The 19,763-nt window shown below is 42.1% G+C and overlaps 1 protein-coding gene across 2 annotated transcripts in view; it reads left to right on the forward strand.

Moving 5' to 3' along the window:
- The window catches only part of npas1 (neuronal PAS domain protein 1), a 374,233-nt gene that overhangs the window by 115,935 nt on the left and 238,535 nt on the right, over window positions 1-19,763 (forward strand). For both annotated transcript variants that reach the window (XM_051934005.1, XM_051934009.1), the window contains one exon: window positions 17,571-17,803. In XM_051934005.1, coding sequence (XP_051789965.1) covers window positions 17,571-17,803 — 233 coding nt within the window. The remainder of the gene's footprint in view (window positions 1-17,570; window positions 17,804-19,763) is intronic.

Below are 19,763 nucleotides of genomic sequence, written 5' to 3' on the forward strand. Positions count from 1 at the left end.
GCAGAATGCTCTGCTCCCCATGGTGGTTAGATGGGCGAGAGGAACGGTCAGATGGGTGGAGGAAGAGGATCTAAGGTTACAGGAAGGTATGGCAACATGAAGAAGGTCAGTCAGATATGGAGGGGTGAGGTTATGAATGGCCTTAAATGTTAATAGCAGAATCTTAAAATCAGTTCAAAACTTAATCGGGAGCCAATGAAGCTGCTGCAAGACCGAGTAATATGGTGAATAGATGGGGTTCCAGTAATGATGCGTGCTGCAGAATTCTGGACTAACTGAAGCTTATGTAGAGATTTATTAGGGTGACCAAAGAGGAGTGAATTGCAGTAGTCCAGCCGAGAAGTGACAAGACTATGAACAAGAAGGGCAGTGGTATGAGGAGTGAGGGAGGGGGCGAATGCGATTAATATTACGTAGGTGGAAGTAAGCAGACCGGGTGATGTTATTAATGTGAGATTGGAAAGATAGACCACTGTCGAGGATGTCACCCAGACTCTTGACCTGAGATGTTGGGGAAACAACAGAGTTATCAATAATAAGAGAAAGATTATTGGTTTTGGATAATGATGTGATTTTGAACCAATGAGGAGAACCTCAGTTTTGTCACTGTTTAATTTAAGAAAATTCGAAGAAAACCAGGATTTAATTTCAGCAATGCAGTCAATAAGCGAAGGTGGTAGAAAAGAGGAGGTGGGTTTACTAGCAAGGTAGAGTTGGGTGTCATCAGCATAACAGTGAAAATTAATGTTATATTTACGAAAAATATTGCCAGGGGAAGAAGGTAAATATTAAAAAGAAGAGGCACACCTGAAGTAACAGCGGTGGGTTGGGATGTGAAGGTTTTAAGCTGTATGAACGACAGCTTCCGTGGTGAAAGCGGTAAAAACATACATTTGATTTGTGTCTGTAGCAACCAGTGTAAATTTATAGTACTTGTAAAAGTTAGCATTTGTTTTATTACTTTTATTCTCCACGCCCCAGATCTGACGCGGTTATTTTTTATCTGAAACTGGGAATAACTGTAGATGTGAGTGGTGTTTTGGGACAATGGAACTGGAAATTCTCTGATCTGGAGGGATACAAGCTGACACACAAAGGCTGGTGAATCGGCCTTCTTCGTATCTCATTGTCGCTTCAATCTTTTTCATCCAGTTTTATTGAGTGTTCCTGCTCACGCTGAATTAGTATGCACCTTATGGTCCATGATGTCAAAAGCCACACTGACAAAAACACAGAGTCATAGGTATCTACAGTGCATCCAGAAAGTATTCCCAGCACATCACTTTTTCCACATTTTGTTATGTTACAGCCTTATTCCAAAATGGATTAAATTCATTTTTTTCCTCAGAATTCTACACACAACACCCCATAATGACAATGTGAAAAAAGTTTACTTGAGGTTTTTGCAAATTTATTAAAAATAGTAAAACTGAGAAAGCACATGTACATAAGTATTCACAGCCTTTGCCATGAAGCTCGAAATTGAGCTCAGGTGCATCCTGTTTCCCCTGATCATCCTTGAGATGTTTCTGCAGCTTCATTGGAGTCCACCTGTGGTAAATTCAGTTGACTGGACCTGATTTGGAAAGGCACACACCTGTCTATATAAGGTCCCACAGTTGACAGTTCATGTCAGAGCACAAACCAAGCATGAGGTCAAAGGAATTGTTTGTAGACCTCTGAGACAGGATTGTCTCGAGGCACAAATGTGGGGAAGGTTACAGAAAAATTTCTGCTGCTTTGAAGGTCCCAATGAGCACAGTGGCCTCCATTATCCGTAAGTGGAAGAAGTTCGAAACCACCAGGACTCTTCCTAGAGCTGGCCAGCCATCTAAACTGAGCGATCGGGGGAGAAGGGCCTTAGTCAGGGAGGTGACCAAGAACCCAATGGTCACTCTGTCAGAGCTCCAGAGGTCCTCTGTGGAGAGAGGAGAACCTTCCAGAAGGACAACCATCTCTGCAGCAATCCACCAATCAGGACTGTATGGTAGAGTGGCCAGACGGAAGCCACTCCTTAGTAAAATGCACATGGCAGCCTGCCTGGAGTTTGCCAAAAGGCACCTGAAGGACTCTCAGACCATGAGAAAGAAAATTCTCTGGTCTGATGAGGCAAAGATTGAACTTTTTGGTGTGAATGCCAGGCGTCACGTTTGGAGGAAACCTGGCACCATCCCTACAGTGAAGCATGGTGGTGGCAGCATCATGTGGTGGGGATGTTTTTCAGTGGCAGGGACTGGGAGACTAGTCAGGATAAAGGGAAAGATGACTGCAGCAATGTACAGAGACATCCTGGATGAAAACCTGCTCCAGAGCGCTCTTGACCTCAGACTGGGGCGACGGTTCATCTTTCAGCAGGACAACAACCCTAAGCACACAGCCAAGATATCAAAGGAGTGGCTTCAGGACAACTCTGTGAATGTCCTTGAGTGGCCCAGCCAGAGCCCAGACTTGAATCCGATTGAACATCTCTGGAGAGATCTTAAAATGGCTGTGCACCGATGCTTCCCATCCAACCTGATGGAGCTTGAGAGGTGCTGCAAAGAGGAATGGGCGAAACTGGCCAAGGATAGGTGTGCCAAGCTTGTGGCATCATATTCAACAAGACTTGAGGCTGTAATTGCTGCCAAAGGTGCATCGACAAAGTATTGAGCAAAGGCTGTGAATACTTATGGACATGGGATTTCTCAGTTTTTATATTTTTAATAAATTTGCAAAAACCTCAAGTAAACTTTTTTCACATTGTCATTATGGGGTGTTGTGTGTAGAATTCTGAGGAAAAAAATGAATTTAATCCATTTTGGAATAAGGCTGTAACATAACAAAATGTGGAAAAAGTGATGTGCTGTGAATACTTTCTGGATGCACTGTATGATATTTGGAATAACTCATTTTATGACCTGTATAGTACATTTCGGAAAAGGTGGCACTGATGCAACATTAGTCATATTATTCATATTCATTCGCACGCCTTCTTGCGCTTGTAATCGGTGACCGTGTATTTTTTTTTTTTTTCCGATCTTGCTCAATCTCCACATTTTGGTGCACAGTACTGTTTCTTTTGTACTCTAGGACATGCAGAGGAAAGAATAGTACAGAGAGGTCAGTTCCACGCTTTAGGCAATCATCAGATTCAAATGTTAACAGTTCCCACACACCCAAGGACCGTCCTTTCTATGTTTACGACATGTGTGCCTATTGCAATGTACACACTTCTCTCTGTGCTGAGGTTTCCTATTACACTGAAGGGGCTGGGAAAGCGGCGGTTTTGGAACAGAAGCTTTTCGATGTTGCATCCTCTTTTGCTTTATCCATCGCCTTTTCTCGTAAGAAGCGACAACGAAGTTCCTCTGCAAGGTCAGCCATGAACACTCTTCTTTTCTAAGTGGCCCCCATGCATGCCTTGTAGAGTTCATGTGCATTGATCACCGCCAAGTCAAGCGTGTTATAACACAAGCAACCAGCCACCCGCGTGCTCCTGCCGCACTGAATAAGCTCACGCCTTCTGGTTCACAATGTCAACGCAGCACTGGAAAGTGAAAAAGAGACAACTAAACTAAACTCGTAACTAAAGTAGCATGTTAAATGCTTTGTTTTGTATTTGATCTTCTATGTGCTCTATGTGTTAAAATACTGAGATGTATACATGATATCATTTTCATGATGATAGGAGTTAAAGCATGTTATTAAACATGGGAACACGGTGGCGCAGTGATTGTTCATGTCTTACGCAAGATGCTTGCTGCACCATGGGCGACCTTCAATGAAATACTTTATTGTAGCAGTACTGTCTCTTTTAAACAACTAACCTCCAATTCCTGTCTTTACTTTTCTTTCTCCAAATACCCAATCGCCATACAATCAGCTCTGTAAGCCATCTGTAAGCTTAGAACGCAGATTCTTCAAAACTTTTAAGGAACATTGAAATATCATCTTCGTAGTACTTGTTTAATTATTCTATCCATCTATCCTTCCAGCACTAGCAACAGTACAGCAAGAGGCAGGAACAATCCGTGAACAGAGCGCCAGCTCTTTGCTAGCGCTATGGCACCGTGGCCTCACATGTTTAATTATTAACAATTGTCGCAGGTGGCTGGGGGGCGACTCAGCTGGGACGCCCCGGAGGACCGGAAGAAGGCTTGCACCTTCCCCAGACCACATGGGGGAGACCGCCCTGGTTGCTATGGGGACCACGGGTACAGAGCTTTGACGCTCAACCCTGTAGGGGCCTGTGGTCACCGCCAGGGGGAGCTCCAGTGCCTTGGGTAGCCCTGGACCTCAGCACTTCCACCACACCCAGAAGTGCTGGGGGGAAGAGGAGCAGGGACACCCGGTGTGCATCCGGGGATACTGCCGGCACATCCGCCACACTGGGGAGTGCCAGTGGAAGATTTCTGGGAAGTGCCTGGAGTGCATCCGGGTGAGGATAAAAGGGGCCGCCTCCCTTTATACGTGGGCTGGAGTCGGGAGAGAAGGAAGGACAAGGTCTTGGAGGAGACAAGGAGGCAGCCTGAAGAAAGTGAGGCATTGAACTGAGGGCCTGGACTTTGGGGGACTTTAGGGGTCCGTGTTGCACTTGTAAATATGGAGCACTGGAATAAACGGGTGTTCGGTGACTTTAACGTGTCTGCCTGTTTGTGTCCGGGTCATCTTCCACACAATACAGAATATTTAAATGAAGTTAAAGTTTTATCTGTATAATATAATAAATATATTTTGCTGCATTTCATCTTAAGAATGATATCGTCATCATATGTAAATACGCGCTTTATAAAGTGGCTCAGGTTGTGCAATATTATAACTATCGTAAGTTTACAGTGAGGTGATTGTACTTATAAGTACTAACAGTTCTACAAGGAGCACTTGATGGACTGATCGAGTGTGTTTAGAGGTCTTGGGATGAAACTGTTTGTGAACCGCGAGGTCTGTACAGGAAAGGCTGTGAAGCATTTGTTCTGTGAGAACAGTTCAAATAGTGAATGGCTAAGGCAGCGAGTCCTTGATGCTGTATCCCGATAATTCTCTTTCCGATCAGCTGCTGTAGATCTGTGATTCCCCACTCAGATACAGTGATATAAATACTCCGAATGGTGCAGTGAGAGTAATATGGAAAAAGATGATCCGCTGTGGCAACACCTAACGAGAGCGGCTGAAAGAAGAAGAAGAAGGTGCAGTGAGAGTAACAACGCTAAAGCAGCTATGGTATTTGGAATAGTTTGGCCATTCTGTGGACCATTATAGATAGATAGATAGATAGATAGATAGATAGATAGATAGATAGATAGATAGATAGATAGATAGATAGATAGATAGATAGATAGATAGATAGATAGATAGATAGATAGATAGATAGATAGATAGATAGATAGATAGATAGATAGATAGATAGATAGATACTTTATTAATCCCAAGGGGAAATTCACATGTATTATAAAAATATGTACATATATTGTTACAGGTTAATTACAATCAGATGCATTAAACTAATAAACAATATGCGGTTAATTTTAGTGTATTTATAAATCCGCGTCAGGGATGAGGATCTAAAAAAGAAAGGATAACCACACAGGAACAGTAGCACTGCTTTGACGCTGGGTGCCACCAGTCTACAACACCGAGCGGAGAACTTGTGTAGTTCAGGGTATGCACTACTGTGGAAATGTGTGTGGCTTTACGCCAAGTTTAGGTTTTATACATCGCGATTTGGATGTGGAAATGTTCTTACGCAACATTTTTGTGCGTACGCACCGTTTATACATGAAGCCCCAGGTGAACACAAGGGAATTCAGGGCTCTTGTCCAATTCCACCCTAGATGTGCAGTTTCCATGTGAGAAAGATTGTTCCACTTGCAATAGTCTGCTAGTTGCCATACCTCCATTCTGTAAGCTGGCTCACTCCCCATTGCAGATGAGACCCACCACCGCCTTGTTGTCAGCAAACTTAATGATGGTGTTAGAGCTGCACAGTCCAGCTCACCAACAGCCAGCGGTGCCTCAAACATCCATTTGTGGACTGTTTCAAGGTGTATTTGGAAAGACCATGACGGCTGACTGGAATGCCAGTGCTGGTGGTTTAGTCTCAGTCAATCTCACAGATGTGAGGTGTGTTTCATTCAGGGTTGCTTGTGTGTCTTCTCGTAACACGTTGGAATTTGTAAGAGCCAATTGCTAGTTATTTAAGTCATATTAAATGTTTGCCTATATATTGGTGCATAGTCTATGGGAGGGTCTTACAACCCCCACAAGCTGAATTGAATTGGTATATTCTGACTATTTCGTGTCTCTCTGACCATAGATTAGTTTCAGTTGGTGACCTGCCTTGTCGAGGGTAAGGCATGGATGGCACACGGTTTTAAACTGTGCCTTAACATGCTCATTAGTATGTAACACAACGTGCTCTATTGAACGTGCAGTGGCGTACGTTAGATCGTACTGAAAAGCATCTTTAAGTATGATGGAGCTACTTTTCAGCATTCCTATAATTCTTGCTATTTTGACAGAATAAAATTGCAGAATCTCAGTCGTGAGCAACACACAAAACTTTTTTTTTGAGAGTAAGTGCTGGCATTTGAAGCAATTATGTATGAAAAATGAATGCCTGAAATATGTGCGACTCCATTTATCTTGTGGTCTCTGTAGGTGACTTTTCTTGAGGTTTAGCCTTCTTTGTTGACTTTTGTTGATGCCCACCTAAAAAGAGTTAATTAATTTTAAGGGACTCTTATTTTGACTTTTGGTTTAATTTCATTTGGACTTTTGCTTAGTCATTAGACACTTGACTGTCATTTCCATCTTTATTAATAGATCACTGTTTTTGCTTTAACACATTGACTGCTCTGCGGTGGGTTGGTTAGATCGTACTGAAAAGCATCTTTAAGTATAGAAACAAACAAAGTTTGACAAGAAAAACTACGTTTAGAGACTTTTTTTCCAATTTTTTTGCCTTTTATTCTACGTGTGTACCAACCTTTTTCTTTTTTCTTTGTGTTTGCTTTGAATTTTTACTAAATCTTTTAAAACAAACTTTTGGACTGAGAGATTTCTTTCGGCACACATTGGACCTGTGCTTGATCCTGCGTTACTCTCCAGCAGCTACAGACTGGAAGGACTTTTGTAGAGAGACTACAAAAGTCCATCCATCCATTTTCCAACCCGCTGAATCCGAACACAGGGGTCTGCTGGACCCAATCCCAGCCAACACAGGGCACAAGGCAGGAACCAATCCCGGGCAGGGTGCCAACCCACCGCAGGACACACACAAACTAGGGCCAATTTAGAATCGCCAATCCACCTAACCTGCATGTCTTTGGACTGTGGGAAGAAACCCACGCAGACACAGGGAGAACATGCAAACTCCACACAGGGAGGACCCAGGTCTCTTAACTGCAAGGCAGCAGCGCTACCCACTGCGCCACCGTGCCGCCCGACTACAAAAGTATTCAATATTATTATTTAATTTTATTTTTTGACCTCCCATTAAAAAAAAAAGAAAAAGAATTCTCTTATCAGAAATGTATTCCATTCCATGGAAAATATGTTCTTTTATTACCCATGGCACTTTATGGCCCTTGAAATTGAATATGGTTTTGTTTGCATTTTAGTATTCTGAGAGTATTGGTTTGTTGCATTATGTTAATTATGTATTTACCAGTAATGGCATACTGCATGATAAAGTGCAGTGAATACGCTTGACGTGTGCATTCCTAGCTTTCATGCTCTTTCTCTGTATGTTTAGCATTCGTTTGCTCAGAGGTTGGTGCGCTTGCTGCTTCCTGAGCAGCTCTTCTTATTTCCACCCTAGCAGCCCACTTCTTCTCTTCTTCCGCCTGCATCTTTTTGCTTTAAAACTGATTAAGTCAGTGTTTGTATTACAATTACTTAGTACGTTTTCCTTAATTTTTCACTTAAGCTGGCACTTGAGGCAGATTGAAGACTTAAGGAATGAATGATTTAAGATATGATGAGGTAGGGGAATTGACAGCAAAGGTGTTAGAGATGAGAACGGCGCCCGTACACATACGCCTCACGGTGCTCTGCTGGCCGCTGCCGAGAGTTGATTCATACAAAATAAAATAAAAATAAAAAGAGGAATAACCCTATGGTGGGTTGGCACCCTGCCCGGGATTGGTTCCTGCCTTGTGCCCTGTGTTGGCTGGGATTGGCTCCAGCAGACCCCCGTGACCTTGTGTTAGGATTCAGCGGGTTGGAAAATGGATGGATGGATGGAATAACCTTGGAGGTCAGTCATCACCCCGAAATTGGAAAGTAGACATCATGTAGTATACAGTCATATGAAAAAGTCTGGAAACCCCTCTTAATTCTTTGGATTTTTGTTTCTCATTGGCTGAGCTTTCAAAGTAGCAACTTCCTTTTAATATCTGACATGCCTTGTGGAAACAGTAGGATTTCAGCAGTGACATTAAGTTTATTGGATTAACATAAAATATGCAATATGCATTATAACAAAATTAGACAGGTGCATAAATGTGGGCACATCAACAGAGATATGACATCAATACTTAGTTGAGCCTCCTTTTTCAAATCTAACAGCCTCTAGACGCTGTCCTCCTATAGCCTCTGATGAGTGTCTGATTCTGGATGGAGGTATTTCTGACCATTCTTCATACAAAATCTCTCCAGTTCAGTTCAATGTGATGGCTGCCGAGCATGGATTTTTTTTTTATATAATAGAGAGATAAAAGCCTTAACTCCTGTTCTGGTCCCTGTGCAGGCCACAAGCCTACTTTTTGAGTTTACGGTAAGGCTCATAATGTTGCTAAGCCTCACTACAGCTTTGAGGTTGACTTTTTATGAAGTGTTAAGATTTAACAGCTGATAATAAATAAATTTTTCTCTTATATTACACTACTTTTTTTTCTGCATTTCCCTTTGCCCAAATTTTGGGATCTGATATTTTAATTGGGAGTTTTTTGTGCTGGAGATTTTGAATCTGTCATTATTTTTCTGATTTGAAACCTTTTTTAATTTTAATTTAATAATAATAATTCTTATAATAAATCTTTGCATTTATATAGCCCTTTTCTCACTACTCAAAGCGCTCAGCAATTGCAGGTTAAGGGCCTTGCTCAAGGGCCCAATGGAGCAGAGACCCTATTGGCATTTACGGGATTCGAACCAGCAACCTTCCGATTGCCAGTGCAGATCCCTAGCCTCAGAGCCACCACTCCGCCACTATATATGCCAGTTTGACTCTTATCAATGCCATCTTGCTCACTGCTTGCTAGAATAGCTCCCATGATATTAGAGGTGCGCCTTTGGAGTTTGTGATATCTGAGTAATGACTCAATGGGACTAAAATTTGCTCATAAACATCACATCCTAATCTGAGTTTATGGATTGCAAAATCTTTTATGCCGCTCATGCTTTAGTTTTTAAAATCTTTTTCGTATAAGAATTCCTAGTTTTTATTTTTGTCTCACTATTTGGCTTTGGCTACAGTGTTGTTTATGACTTTTATTTGCACATTTTTCCTGGCCACTGAATAAAACACTCTAGATTTTCTAGAATAAACAGTTGCACTGATGGAGCTACTTTTCAGCATTCCTATAATTCTTGCTATTTTGACAGAATAAAATTGCAGAATCTCAGTCGTGAGCAACACACAAAACTTTTTTTTGAGAGTAAGTGCTGGCATTGGAAGCAATTATGTATGAAAAATGAATGCCTGAAATATGTGCGACTCAATTTATCTTGTGGTCTCTGTAGGTGACTTTTCTTGAGGTTTAGCCTTCTATGTTGACTTTTGTTGACACCCACCTAAAAAGAGTTCATTAATTTTAAGGGACTCTTATTTTGACTTTTGGTTTAATTTCATTTGGACTTCTGCTTAGCCATTAGACACTTGACTGTCATTTCCATCTTTACTAATAGATCACTGTTTTTGCTTTAACACATTGACTGCTAAATATGGGGTAACTCACATTAGGCGATCTACTGTATACTGTATAACAACATTAGAATATTAGAATAATCTAGATGAGAATAGAACATTTAGCCCAACAAAGTTCTATCCACTTAATTCTACCAAAATGACATCAAGTTGAGTTTTGAAGGTCCCTAAATTCTTACTGTCTACCACACTACTTGGTCACTTATTCCAAGTGTCTGTGGTTCTCTGTGTGAAGTCAAACCTCCTAATGTTTGTGTGAAATTTCCCCTTTCACAAGTTTCCAACTGTGTCCCCATGTTCCTGATGAACTAATTTTAAAGCCACCATCTCAATCCACTGGACTAATTCCCTTAATAATTTTAAACACTTCAGTCAGGTCTCCTCTTCATCTTGTTTGTCTTAAACGGTAAAGGCTCAGCTCTTTTAATCTTTCCTCATAACTCATCCCCTGTAGCCCTGAATCAGCCCAGTCACTCTTCTCTGGACCTTCTCTTCTGCTGTTATGTCCTTTTTGTAGTATGGAGACCCAAACTGCACCCAGGACTCCAGATGAGGCCTCACCAGTGTGTTATAAAGCTTGAGCAGAACCTCCTGTGACTTGTACTCCACACATCAAGGCGCTATATAACCTGACATTCTGTTAGCCTTCTTAATGGCTTCTGAACACTGTCTGACAGTTGATCGTGTCGAGTCCACTATGACTCCTAAATCCTTCTCATAAGGTGAACTTTTGGTGTTACATTTATATTGTGGCTACAGGAGACTAAATACACATCAGCATACAGTTAAATGAAAATTATTTGACAAGTCTCCTGTCATAAAACTAAAGAACATCAGTGTATGCCTTCAGCAAGGCTTGTCTTCCATCATACATTCAGCTATTTCAGCGTTTCTCAACCTTTTAAGTATCTGCGACCCGAGTTTTCATAACAGTTTTAATCGCGCCCCCCCCCCCCCCCCAACGTTTTTTTGAAAGGAGCCCACTAATACCAATTTGTTCTTTTTTAATTAATTTTATATCATAGATGCATATTTTATTATACCTACTTAACTTTTATTGACATTTATCTAACTCTATATTTATTTTTCTAATATCAGAATGTAGTTTAAGTTAATTTGTTTTGGCTTCAATAGATGTATTTTTCATATTTTTGATTCTTTTTTTCTTTTTTTCACATCTTCGCACCCCCCTTTTTGTTACTTCGCGCACCCTTAGGGGGGCCCACCCCACAGATTGAGAACCACTAAGCTATTTGAACATTAGAATGTTCTAGATGAGAGCAGGCCATTTTGCCTAACAGAGCTCGCCACTCGTATCCACTTAATTCTCATAAAATAACATCAAGTTGAGTTTTGAATTCCCCTAAAGTCCTACTGTCCACCGCACTACTTGGTCGCTTATTCCAAGTGTCTGTGGTTCTCTGTGTAAAGAAAAACTTCCTAATGTTTGTGCAAAATTTCCCCTTCACAAGTTTCCAACTGTGTCTCCATGTTCTTGAAGAACTCATTTTAAAGTCACAATCTCGATCCACTGGATTAATTCCCTTCATAATTTTAAACACTTCAGTCAGGTCTCCTCTTCATTTTCTTTGTCTTAAACTGTGAAGGCTCAGCTCTTTTAATCTTTCCTCCTAACTCATCTCCTGTAGCCCTGAATCAGCCCAGCCGCTCTTCTCTGGACTTTTCTTGTGCTGCTATGTCATTTTTGTAGCCTGGAGACCAAAACTACACCCAGTACTGCAGATGAGGCCTCACCAGTATGTTATAAAGCAGAACCTCCTGTGACTTGTACTCCACACGTCAAGGCGCTATATAGCCTGACATTCTGTTAGCCTTCCTAATGGTTTCTGAACACTGTCTGGAAGTCGATAGCTTAGAGTCCACTATGACTCCTAAATCCTTCTCATAAGGTGGACTCTCGATTTTCAGACCTCCCTTTGTGTATTCAAACCTCACATTTTGACTTCCTATGTGTAATTCTTTACGTTTACTGACATTAAATTTCTTCTTCCAAGTATCTGCCCAATCATGTCTGCTGTCCAAGTCCCTCTGTGATGATTGAACAGATTCCAAATATCCAGATATCTGCCAATCTACCTATCTTGGTATCATCTGCAAACTTATCCAGCTTGTTATTTATATTCCTATCTAAATCATTTATATATGTTTTAAAGTCACCGTCTCGATCCACTCGACTAATTCCCTTCATCATTTTAAACACTTCAGTCAGGTCTCCTCTTAATCTTCTTTGCCTTAAACTGTGAAGGCTCAGCTCTTTTAATCTTTCCTCATAACTCATCCCCTGTAGCCCTGAATAAGCCCAGCCGCTCTTTTCTGGACCTTCTCTTGTGCTGCTATGTCCTTTTTGTAGCCTGGAGACCAAAACTGCACCCAGTACTCCAGATGAGACCTCACCAGTGTGTTATAAAGCTTGAGCAGAACCTCCTGTGACTTGTACTCCACACATGCGTGGAGTTTGCATGTTCTCCCTGTGTCTACGTGGGTGTCCTCCCACAGTCCAAAGACATGCAGGTTAGGTGCATTGTCGATTATAAATTGTCCCTAGTGTATGCTTGGTGTGTGCGTGCGTGTGCCCTGTGGTGGGCTGGCACCCTGCCTGGGGTTTGTTTCCCCCCTTGTGCCCTGTGCTGGCTGGGATTGGCTCCAGCAGACCCCTGTGACCCTGTAGTTAGGATATAGAGGGTTGGATAATGGAAATATGGATGGAATTGGAAGAATAGTGGAATGTAAAAAGAATAAAGACTGTGTTGTGTAGTTGTGTCTAGGGCAGTGATTCTCAATGTGGGGCTCACACCGCACTGGGGGGGGCAATTTGATTTTTTAGGGGGGCAATTCAAGAATTTAGATACGTTAAACAATTTATAAAATGAAAAAACAGAAATTCACTGTTAAAAATGGTAGAAAAAAATAAATAATTTTTATTTTTTACAGAGACATTTATGTATTTATATAAAAATAGAAGGAATGGCGAAGAATCCTTTAAGTTATAATTTTATAACCCGGCTTGGGTTTGCTACTTAGAAATCGTTTTTACCATTAAAATAATGTGAATTGTAACAATGATTATAAAATTTTGCAAAATAACAAAAATATAAAATGATCAAAATATTACAGAAAAAGCTGTCCTTAAAGTTATTTTATATTTATGAATATCACATCTCTTATTATATGTTTTCAAAACTGTATTTGCTGTATTTTCATATTACTTCATATTATATTATGTTTTTTCCTGTCATTTCTTTGTCAGTATTTCAACTCTCCTTTCCCTCTTTTGTTTCCATGTTCTTTGCAAACTTGTTGTGAGACTTTCCCGGACACCACCAGATGGAGACCACATCTTTATAAAAAGCACACATTTATTTATCATAAATAAACACAGTTCCACACAGCACACAATGCACACAGCAATAATCACCCTTCAATAACTCTCTCAGTCCTTGGCCGCCTTTCCTCTCGTCCTGGGAACTTCGTCCTTCTCCCACTTCCGACTCTGGCTCTCTGACTGTAAGAAGGTGGCGCCTTTTATCCCCGCCCGGATGTGCTCCAGGTGGCTGATGACGTCCATCCGGCAGCACTTCCTGGTGTGGCGGAAGTGCTGCCCTTTGAACCGGAAGCACTCCAGGCGTCCCTGTCCGATCCCTCCGCCATCTTGCTGAGTGTGGCGGAAGTAACAATATCTGGGTCTCCTGAGGCTTAAAGCGCCCCCTGGTGGTGGCCACGGTTCCCAATGGGTTAAAGCCTCTTTGTCCCTTTCCCGTGGTCCTCTTTTTATCCAGGGCGGCAGCCCCCTTGTGCCCCAGAAGCCGTTAGTGTCCCTTTCCAGTCCCTCCGGGCATCCCGGCCAGGTAATGATCCCAGTCATCCGTGACATTGTTTAGATCAAATTAATGACATTATGGGCTTCCTCCACGTGAGTAGGAATTCACTTTTTGAATAGGTAATAATAAGAATAAGGTATATGTTACAGTGGGGGGACATCATGATTTTAGAGAGGCCTAGGTGGGGCATGGCCAAAAAAAGGTTGGGAACCACCAGTCTAGGGGGTTTGGGATGCTGCTACACCCCCTACTGGTCACACTTTTAAAGATAGGAAGTATAAATGCAGGGAAGAAGGCGGAAATGGCCCCTCGAAAATAACGTCCGAGTCTGAGAAGCAGGCTTTATGGGAACACGCTCGAGTGAGGGAGCACCGGTGAAGAGACATTCAGACACACGCGGGTACAAGAGGATCTTAAAGGATATTTTTTAATGTTACCCTAATAATTGGTAGTGATATCTGAGATTTTTTATGCAGAATAAAAGGTTTCTGATTTAATACACTGCAGTGGGCTGGCGCCCTGCTCGGGGTTTGTGTCCTGCCTTGCGCCCTGTGTTGTCTTTGTTTGGCTCCAGCAGACCCCCGTGACCCTGTAGTTAGGATATAGCGATTTGGATAATGGATAGATGGATGGATGATTTCATACAAGCCAAATGTAGGACAGAAAACCTAGCGTAAAACTTCCATGGAAAAAACAAAAAAATCATGCAAGTATGTTATACTAAAATACATTTAAATAGATACTTCCAGGAAAAATCAGTGCACATCATAAACAGGAAATACGAGTCACATGGGATTGTCTTTTTGAATTTAAGATTAACGAATGAGGAGGAGAGGTGGCTCTTGGGACTTGAAACTTTAAAGGCAAGACTGAGAAATGAAGATGATGATGATACCAAAGGGCATGGGTGGGGGTTGATTTGAATTTAGCTTTGTTAAATTTTGATTTGATTGTATGGAATGTTATATGTTTTTTTTAATAAATTCAATTAAAGATTAAAAACAGAACCCAAAGAAAATTAGGACCGGAAAAGCAGGACACAACGCACACGACAGATATCCCTTTCCCTAAATAACTAGTTCTGGTCACCAGCACTGTCAAAATGTCATCTTTAAATGTCATCATCACTCAGTCATTTTTCTAACCTGCTTAATCCTGAACAGGGTCACAGGCAGGCACTGGTGACTATCTCAGGTGGCATAGCATATAGCACAAGGCAGGAACAAACCCTGGATGGGGTGCCAGTCTATCACAGGGTGAACTTACACACACACACACTAAGAACAATTCAGCATCGTCAATCCACCTAACCTGCGTGTCTTTGGACTGTGGGAGGAAGCTGGGGCACCTGGAGGAAACCCATGTGGACACGGGGAGGACATGCAGACTCCACCATCTTTAAATGACGGCAGCAATTATGACATCACACAAAAATGCCCGCCCTTACTAACAACAAATTTGCAGAGCGCAAACACATCAGGAACAAGATATTAAAAAACAACATAAAAAGTTGATTAAAAAATATTTCTTACCCCATATAATTAATATTGAAGACAATTGTCATTCACCAATAATCTAAAAGCATGTGTTTTGTCGATGAGAAGAAGCCTATGTGAACATAGCGTGAAAACCTTGGATCAGTACAGCCACCCCAACCCCGACACAGACAGGCATGAGACGCAAGTCCAAAACACAGCACTCTTTATTCACGTGGGAAACGCTTTTCCTCGAACCTCAGAGCACAACACAATACAGCACCAACATAGACTAAGACAGTCCTTTTCCTTTCCTTCCATCTCCACTTCACCTCGCAAGCTTCTCCTTCGAAGTAGTGGCTGCTGGCTCCTTTTATACGGCACCCAGAAGTGCTCCAGGTGCTTGATATCCTTCTTCCGGCAGCACTTCTGGGCGTGGCAAAAGAGTTGCAACAAAGGGCCCGACAGTTCCTACGGCACCCCCTGGCAGTACCCACTGAACCCAGCAGGGCTGCTCACAAATCCAATTCCCAAGGCGCCCTGTGGGAGACCGAGCAACCACTACAACTCAGGGGGGATGCCATCTAGCGCCCTGAGGGAGTTAACGCCCTGAGTAAGTTCTCTTCACTGGTCCTTCCACTGTCGAGGTGTCCCCATCTGCCACAATAGAAAAGAGCATTCAAATAGCACACAAAAATCACTTGTGGAAATTCAAATTGGGACCACCTTGAGAGAAGGGGCAAGACTACTTGCTGCCTCATAATGTTCTTCTTCTTCTTTTGGCTGCTCCCGTTATGGGTTGCCACAGCAGATCATCTTCTTCCATATCTTCCTGTCCTCGTCATCTTGCTCTGTCACACCCATCACCTGCATGTCCTCTCTCACCACATTCATAAACCTCCTCTTAGACCTTCCTCTTTTCCTCTTCCCTGGCAGCTCTATCCTTAGCACCCTTTTCCCAATATACCCAGCATCTCTCCAATGCACATGTCCAAACCAACGCAATCTCACCTCTCTGACTTTGTCTCCCAACCATCCAACTTGAGCTGACCCTCTAATGTCCTCATTTCTAATCCTGTCCATCCTCGTCACCCCCAGTGCAAATCTTAACATCTGTAACTCTGCCACCTCCAACTGTGTCTCCTGCTTTCTGGTCAGTGCCACCGTCTCCAGCCCATATAACATAGCTGGTCTCACTACTGTCCTGTAGACCTTCCCTTTCACTCTTGCTGATACCCATCTGTCACAAATAACTCACTTGCTACCTCATAATGTCATCCTGAATTTGGAATTTTCTATTATTGACATCATACCAAAGTACTTCACACTATCAATTCTATCGAGTTTCTTCTCATACATATTTTTATAAAAAGACTGTAGCCTTTGTTAAGTGATCAGGTCAAGATGCTGTAAATCTCAGGTCCACACCATGAGTTGGATGTGGGAAACATTTCAATATCTCCCTTCAACTCGTCAGCCCATCCGAAAGCTAAAATAACATCTTTTAGAAATCTGGAAGATGAATTCAACTTTGCCTACTCTGAGATGCATTACATTAAGACTAAGGGGCCATGATGCAAAGCAATAACATCTTTTCAATGGAGTTATTTCCAGCCTTTTTGGGAAGCCTAAGCTCCATGTCACAACTCTTCACACCTCTTCTCTCTGTGTTGCATGGAGGCCCCACTTCCATAAGGCTCCAAAGAATATTTTTCAATGAGAAAATCTTCATTGTTGTCAAGTTTTCTTGTGACTAGTTTAATCTTCACCCATTTCTACCTCCCCCATCTTCTTCTTCTTCTTTCAGCTGCTCCCATTGGTCAGACCACAGTGGATCATCTTCTTCCATATCTTCCTGTCCTCGTCATCTTGCTCTGTTACACCCATCACCTGCATGTCCTCTGTCACCACATCCATAAACCTTCTCTTAGGCCTTCCTCTTTTCCTCTTCCCTGACAGCTCTATCCTCACCATCCTTCTCCCAATATACCCAGCATCTCTCCTCTGCAAATGTCCAAACCAACACAATCTCGCCTCTCTGACTTTGTCCCCTACCTGTCCCACCTGAGCTGACCCTCTAATGTTCTCCTTTCTAATCCTATCCATCCTCGTCACACCCAATGCCAATCTTAGCATCTTTAACTCTGCCACCTCCAGCTTTGTCTCCTGCTTTCTGGTCAGTGCCACCGTCTCCAGCCTGTATAACATCCTGTAGACCTTCCCTTTCACTCCTGCTGATACCCGTCTGTCATAAATTACCTCCCCCCCTATCTTGTACCCCATTTTTGCATCCTATGTATACTTCATAGATCTGCATGACAACATTGTCTTTTCTTTCACTCCTTGTAGTCTGCAGTCCCTGAGGAAGGAGAAATCCCGAAATGCAGCCCGCTCACGCCGAGGGAAAGAGAACTTTGAGTTCTTTGAGTTGGCCAAGATGCTGCCCTTACCGGGGGCCATCACTAGTCAGCTGGATAAGGCTTCTGTCATTCGTCTGACCATCAGCTACCTGAGAATGAGGGAATTTTCTAGTCAAGGCGACCCACCTTGGAGTCCACAAATGGAGGGGAGGCAAAACAAAGGTAATAATGATTCTCCTTCTTTTTTTTTCGTTTTTGAGGAATGCAGGTTGGGCTTTCTCCTTTTGGTTTCAGAGCTAGTTTTTCCAGAACAAGATGTCTTCAAAAATCATGTATGATTGCATAGTTGAGTATTTCATTGATCTCTCCGTTTTTGAACCATTTTGAACCAGTTAAAGTAGATCCTTGGTTGAGGATCCTGTCATCACAAGTCTCAAGACAGGCACCAAGCTGGAACAATATTGTAATGTACTGTTTATCATTATAATAATGGGGAGCATGGTGGCTCAATGGTTAGTGCTACTTCCTCAAAGATGCCAGGATGTTTTCCATGTGGAGTTTGCATTTTCACCCTTTTTAACTGCAGTGTTCCTCTCACCTCACACAGACATGCAGGTTGAGTTGATGGGGAACTTGATGGGGAATGTTATGTTTCAGCTGGGGTTTATTCCCTGGCTTATGTGCATCTTCTGTTTTGTTGTTATTTTGCGTAAATCTGATTTATTATTTGTGTTTTGCATTTGTCTATTATGAATCATTTGACTGCTGTGTCTTTAAATGTTCCACCATTCCTTGTGTTTTGTGGGTGGAGCTCCAAAAGGGCGGGGTCAACCTGTTGTCACTGTTGCTGGCTCCTCCTTCTACCTTTATATTGAATGCAGTCTCCTAAGGAGAAAGTGTCTGTTCTGCCATTTCTTCTATAGTTCCTCTGTGTTCCGAGACCACCCCAACCTGGGAGTGCACCCCCGTCTACATCGTTGCCAGATGTAGAGGCTTTTTGGTGTGGTGAAAGTTGGTTTTGCTAATGTTCAGATGCAGAACAATCTCTTTGCACCAAGAAACAAAGTTCTCCCCCTGACACCCCTCCTGAATGCAGTCTCCTAAGGAGAAAGTGCCTGTTCCACCATTTCTTCTATAGTTCCTCCGTGTTCCAAGACCAGTCCAACATGTCATTAATGTAGACCCTCAAATTTTTGTAGTGACTAGTGACCGGACACAGAGGCCCTTTGGTGCAGTGAAAGTCAATTAGCAGTTTCTTGGTTTTTGCTGATGTTAAGTTGCAGTCAATTCTCACCACAAGTTCTCCCCCAAATCCTTTCCTCCATCTCATCTCCCTTATCAATACACCCCATAAGTACAGAATCATCTGAGAATTTCTGCAAGTGACATAACCTGCTGTTATATTTATAATGAAAGGTGCACAGAGTGAAGGGACAAGGAGACAGGTCTGTCCCCTGTGGTTTAATTTATATTATTATAGTGTAGGGGGCTGCAAAGTAAATTATAATTGTGCTGTCACCATCACTGTAAGCTACCTGACCTAAACTGAAGTGTTGCTCTGATGTTCTTTTTGGATAGCAAAGGTCTTTTCCTGGCACACCTCACATGCAGGTCAAATTTCTTCAATCTCTTTCTACTTGTAGATGTATGATACCAACTGTTGCAAGGGTTCCAGTCACACAATGAAATTTTGGGGATCTTGGAGACTTCTTTTAGTATCAAACGGTCAGCTCTTCAGCTAATTTGCTGTACTGGGCAATGCTAGATAAATTATTAGTTGTTTGAAATCTACGTCACTTTTATTTATTTATGTTTTTTAATTTGGTTATCTTTTTAAAATCCCTTGCCTGAATTTTAGGCATCTTAGAGAGCCTTAGAGAGCTCATTTGATCTTGGCATGATGACACCACGCACACATCAGTAGCTAAGAGAACACCAGACCCCCGCCTTAACTAAGACAATCAAGTCTACCGGCATAATCCCTAAGGTAGTTCTAACAATTGGTTCCTCTTCTGGAACACCAGATTCTAATTTGATGTATATGAAGTTCTGATAGATATAGGGGCGAACCTAATTATTCCATGTGACAGATCTGTATTTTTGATTATATTAAAGTCTACAATCTATGTCAGTTTGATATGTTATTTATTCATGTAGATCTCAATGCAATCACAGAGTGGTA

The sequence above is a fragment of the Erpetoichthys calabaricus genome, chromosome 1, assembly GCF_900747795.2.
Source record: "Erpetoichthys calabaricus chromosome 1, fErpCal1.3, whole genome shotgun sequence".
NCBI lineage: Eukaryota > Metazoa > Chordata > Cladistia > Polypteriformes > Polypteridae > Erpetoichthys > Erpetoichthys calabaricus.